The sequence below is a fragment of the Rhinopithecus bieti genome, unplaced genomic scaffold, assembly GCF_001698545.2.
Source record: "Rhinopithecus bieti isolate Rb0 unplaced genomic scaffold, ASM169854v2 scaffold_10417, whole genome shotgun sequence".
NCBI classification, from domain to species: Eukaryota; Metazoa; Chordata; class Mammalia; order Primates; family Cercopithecidae; genus Rhinopithecus; species Rhinopithecus bieti.
In genome coordinates this window covers 36,467-40,597 of record NW_016806385.1, presented here as the reverse complement: position 1 = coordinate 40,597, position 4,131 = coordinate 36,467, and the positions used below count along the sequence as shown (strand labels likewise).

General features: G+C 53.3%; 1 protein-coding gene across 2 annotated transcripts in view; it reads left to right on the top strand.

Annotated features, from left to right (window-relative positions):
• GJB1 (gap junction protein beta 1) overlaps positions 1-2,650 on the top strand; it is an 11,810-nt gene extending 9,160 nt beyond the window's left edge. The window contains exons 1-2 of one of the 2 annotated variants that reach the window (XM_017875864.1): positions 628-769; positions 1,128-2,650. In XM_017875864.1, the coding sequence (XP_017731353.1) occupies positions 1,144-1,995 (852 nt within the window). In that variant the 5' untranslated portion in view covers positions 628-769; positions 1,128-1,143 and the 3' untranslated portion in view covers positions 1,996-2,650. Of the gene's footprint in view, positions 1-627; positions 770-1,127 lie in introns of those variants that run through there. The other variant, XM_017875863.1, reaches the window with a different exon arrangement.
• Positions 2,651-4,131: the final 1,481 nt, after the last annotated feature.

Sequence of the window (4,131 nt, the reverse complement as noted above, 5' to 3'; positions counted from 1 at the left end):
TTTTTTTTTCAAATGGTTAGCCTTTGCTTTCTACAGACACTATCTGCAGAAGCACAAGCAGCCTGCTGTAGAAAGACTTCTGTCTCAGATACATTGTTTCATCCTACTTATACTACCGCTTTGTAACAGTGTGAGCTTAAGGAGTTACTTACCTGAGCTTCAGCTTCTTCATCTGGAAAATGGGATAACAGGCTTCCTAAATGGGTGGAAAGAAAAAAGGTATGGAACAACACTCAGCACAGTTCCTGGCTTGATAAATGAGCTCTCTTTCCTCTCCATATTCCGGAGGGGATCTAAGTCTCAGGGAAAATCCTGCTGACCTTAAACTTCTGATAGGGCCATGGGGGAGGGCCTCAGCCCAGAGCCTCCGGGTCCCCTGAGGTCCCCTCTTCACATCCACCTGCCTGAGTTTTATCTCCCTCCCCCGCGTGGCCATTCTTCTGGTGGGGCTATGGGGCGGGTGCGGCGATGGACCGGGCGGGCACAGAACAGGTGGGTGCAGGCTGGGTGTCCGGCGCTGGGACACAAGTGCTCTGTGTGTAGGGTGGGCGGAAGTCAGGGCGTTTGATCTGAATTCTAAAGGGCGTTGTTCAGAGCCCCACAAAGGTCTCATTGTGCAGACACTGGGTATAAAGCAGCATATGACTCCCCAGCACCGGGCGGTGATGAATTGGGACGCAGGCGCGGAGCCCAGGGACCACTCCCCCTGCACAGACATGAGACCATAGGGGACCTGTCTGGGTGGCCTCAGGGATAGGCGCTCCCCAAGGTAAGAGGGCTTTGTTGAGTTTGCCCCAGGTCTGGAGTTAAGGAGCTAGAGGACAGGGAGTCATAGGGGATGGCTGATATCGGAACAAGATGGGCTTGGCAAAGAAAGGGGCTGGCGAGAAAAGAATGTTGGATGAAAGCGAAGAAGGGGGATGGGGCTCAGGGAGGTCAAGTCAAGTGAGTGAGGAGGAGGAGAAGCTGGCAAGGGGATGGGGTGACGAGGAAAGTCATGACCATCCTTCCTTTCCTGCTACTGGCTCTTGGAAGAGTTGGGTGGGGGGAGTGTGCAGGCAGTGCTATGGCGCCCGACTTTCCACCCCAGCTTTCTGACAGCTTGCTTCATGGCTGGTGTTTTGCAGGTGTGAATGAGGCAGGATGAACTGGACAGGTTTGTACACCTTGCTCAGTGGCGTGAACCGGCATTCTACTGCCATTGGACGAGTATGGCTCTCGGTCATCTTCATCTTCAGAATTATGGTGCTGGTGGTGGCTGCAGAGAGTGTGTGGGGTGATGAGAAGTCTTCTTTCATCTGCAACACACTCCAGCCTGGCTGCAACAGCGTCTGCTATGACCAGTTCTTCCCCATCTCCCATGTGCGTCTGTGGTCCCTGCAGCTCATCCTAGTTTCCACCCCAGCTCTCCTCGTGGCCATGCACGTGGCTCACCAGCAACACATAGAGAAGAAAATGCTACGGCTTGAGGGCCATGGGGACCCCCTACACCTGGAGGAGGTGAAGAGGCACAAGGTCCACATCTCAGGGACACTGTGGTGGACCTATGTCATCAGCGTGGTGTTCCGGCTATTGTTCGAGGCCGTCTTCATGTATGTCTTTTATCTGCTCTACCCTGGCTATGCCATGGTGCGGCTGGTCAAGTGCGACGTCTACCCCTGCCCCAACACAGTGGACTGCTTCGTGTCCCGCCCCACGGAGAAAACCGTCTTCACCGTCTTCATGCTAGCCGCCTCTGGCATCTGCATCATCCTCAATGTGGCCGAGGTGGTGTACCTCATCATCCGGGCCTGTGCCCGCCGAGCCCAGCGCCGCTCCAATCCACCCTCCCGCAAGGGCTCGGGCTTCGGCCACCGCCTCTCACCTGAATACAAGCAGAATGAGATCAACAAGCTGCTGAGTGAGCAGGATGGTTCCCTGAAAGACATACTGCGCCGCAGCCCTGGCACCGGGGCCGGGCTGGCTGAGAAGAGCGACCGCTGCTCGGCCTGCTGATGCCACATACCAGGCAACCTCCCATCCCACCCCGACCCTGCCCTGGGCGAGCCCCTCCTTCTCCCCTGCTGGTGCACAGGCCTCTGCCTGCTGGGGATTACTCGATCAAAACCTTCCTTCCCTGGCTATTTCCCTTCCTCCCAGGGCCTTCCATTTGAGGAGCTGGAGGGGTAGGGAGCTGGAGGCCACCTATGCCAGTGCTCAAGGTTACTGGAAGTGTGGGCTGCCCTTGTTGCCTGCACTCTTCCCTCTTCCCTCTCCCTCTCTCTGGGACCATTGGGGACAAGAGATGGGATGCTCCGACAGCGTCTCCAATTATGAAACTAATCTTAACCCTGTGCTGTCAGATACCCTGTTTCTGGAGTCACATCAGTTGGGAGGGATGTGGGTAAGTGGAGCGGAGGGCGGGGGTACTGTGGACATGTGGGTGGAGAAGGGAGGGTGGCGAGCACTAGTAAAGGAGGAACAGTGCTTGCTGGCCACAAGGAAAAGGAGGAGGTGTCTGGGGTGAGGGAGTTAGGGAGGGAGAAGCAGGCAGATAAGTTGGAGCGGGGGTTGGTCAGGGCTGCCTCTTCCTCTAGTCCCCAAGGCCTCTCTCTGCCTGAAATGTTACACATTAAACAGGATTTTACAGTAAATGAAGAGGTGGCTCGTGTGTTTGTCAAGTTCTTTCTCCTGCAACCTCTGACCTCCCCCAGGATGAGCTGCCCTTGGGTTTTTACTGATTAAGAAAGGAATAGGGCAAAAGAAGTAGTTACTTGAGTAGCTGAAGCTGCAAATGAGGAACCACTACACTTCTGGGCTGCAGAGCCAGCCGCTGAGCCATTCCGCCCTGTTGTTTTGTTGTGGTTCTTGTCTTTTCATTGTCTAATAACAGCTTTATTGGGATTTAATTTACATACCTCCTTCCTCTGATTTTGAAAAGATTAAAAATGACAACTCCCTCTGAAGAGATAAGAAATGATTGGGAAATTTCTCATGCCCCAGAGAGTGGCACACATTCCCTGGGTACCTCGGTGACAGCCCCCTCCCCACACACCTGGAGAACTATCTCCTTACTCCCTCCAAACTCAGCATCCCCTACAAGCTGATGTCCCACAGTCCACCTGTTGGGTTGCACGATGACCCCGGCCCCTTTCCTCTGGACATAGCCCCTAATTCCATCCTCTTTCCCAGTTTCCTTCTCTCAGGAATCAATGCTTCCCACTCCAGAGATGCCTCCATACAGGTCAAACATTTCACAGCAGCGGTTTCCTCACCAGCATCACCCTTCCCTGTCAGCTGTGGTAGGAAAAGCTCCAGGTTGAGCCTTGGAAAAGCTGCGCTGGAGTCCTGGTGCTGTCACTTAGCAGCAAGGCATTCCCTTCCCCGAGCCTCAGCTTCCTTAAGAGCAAATGAGAACTGGCCCAGCACATCTCTCAGCTCCCTTCAACACTCTGTGCTTCTGGGATTCCTAAAAGACTTCCCCGAGTAACAACGCATTATCTTCCCGCAGCCTCACGGGGTTTCCTCAGAGTCACTGCCCCACAAATAGCCTCTCAGAGTAAAAGTTTCCCCATGGCAAGTTTACCTCCTCAGCTTCCTCACCTCCGAACAGGAGAAATTATTTGCCACTCCCTCTGAGAGTATGTGGACTCCATGTAGGAAGTGCTGGATATCAGAAAGGGAGAGAAAATCAGACACAATCTCATATGAATTTTTCTTCCTTGAAACAGTTTTTCCTCTTCAGAGAGAAAGCATGGAAATTTTCCTTATTTGAGATTTCTCCTTTAGAAAAAAAAGGAAGGCTGGATGTGGTGGCTCATGCCTGTAGTCCCAGCAGTTTGGAAGGCCAAGGGGAGAGAATCACTTGAGCCCATGAGTTTGAGACCAGTCTGAGCAACATAGAGAGACCCCATCTCTACAAAAAAAAAAAATTAGTCAGGTGTGGTGGCATGTGCCTGTAGTCCCAAGCTATTTCGGAGGCTGAGGTGGGAGGATAACTTGAGCCCAGGAGGAGGCTGAAGCTGAAGCTGCAGTCAGCCGTGATCATGCCACTGCACTCCAGCCTGGACCAGAGAGTGAGACCCTGTCAAGACAGAAACAAAGGAAGGAAGGAAGGAAGGAAGGAAGGAAGGAAGGAAGGAAGGAAAGCAA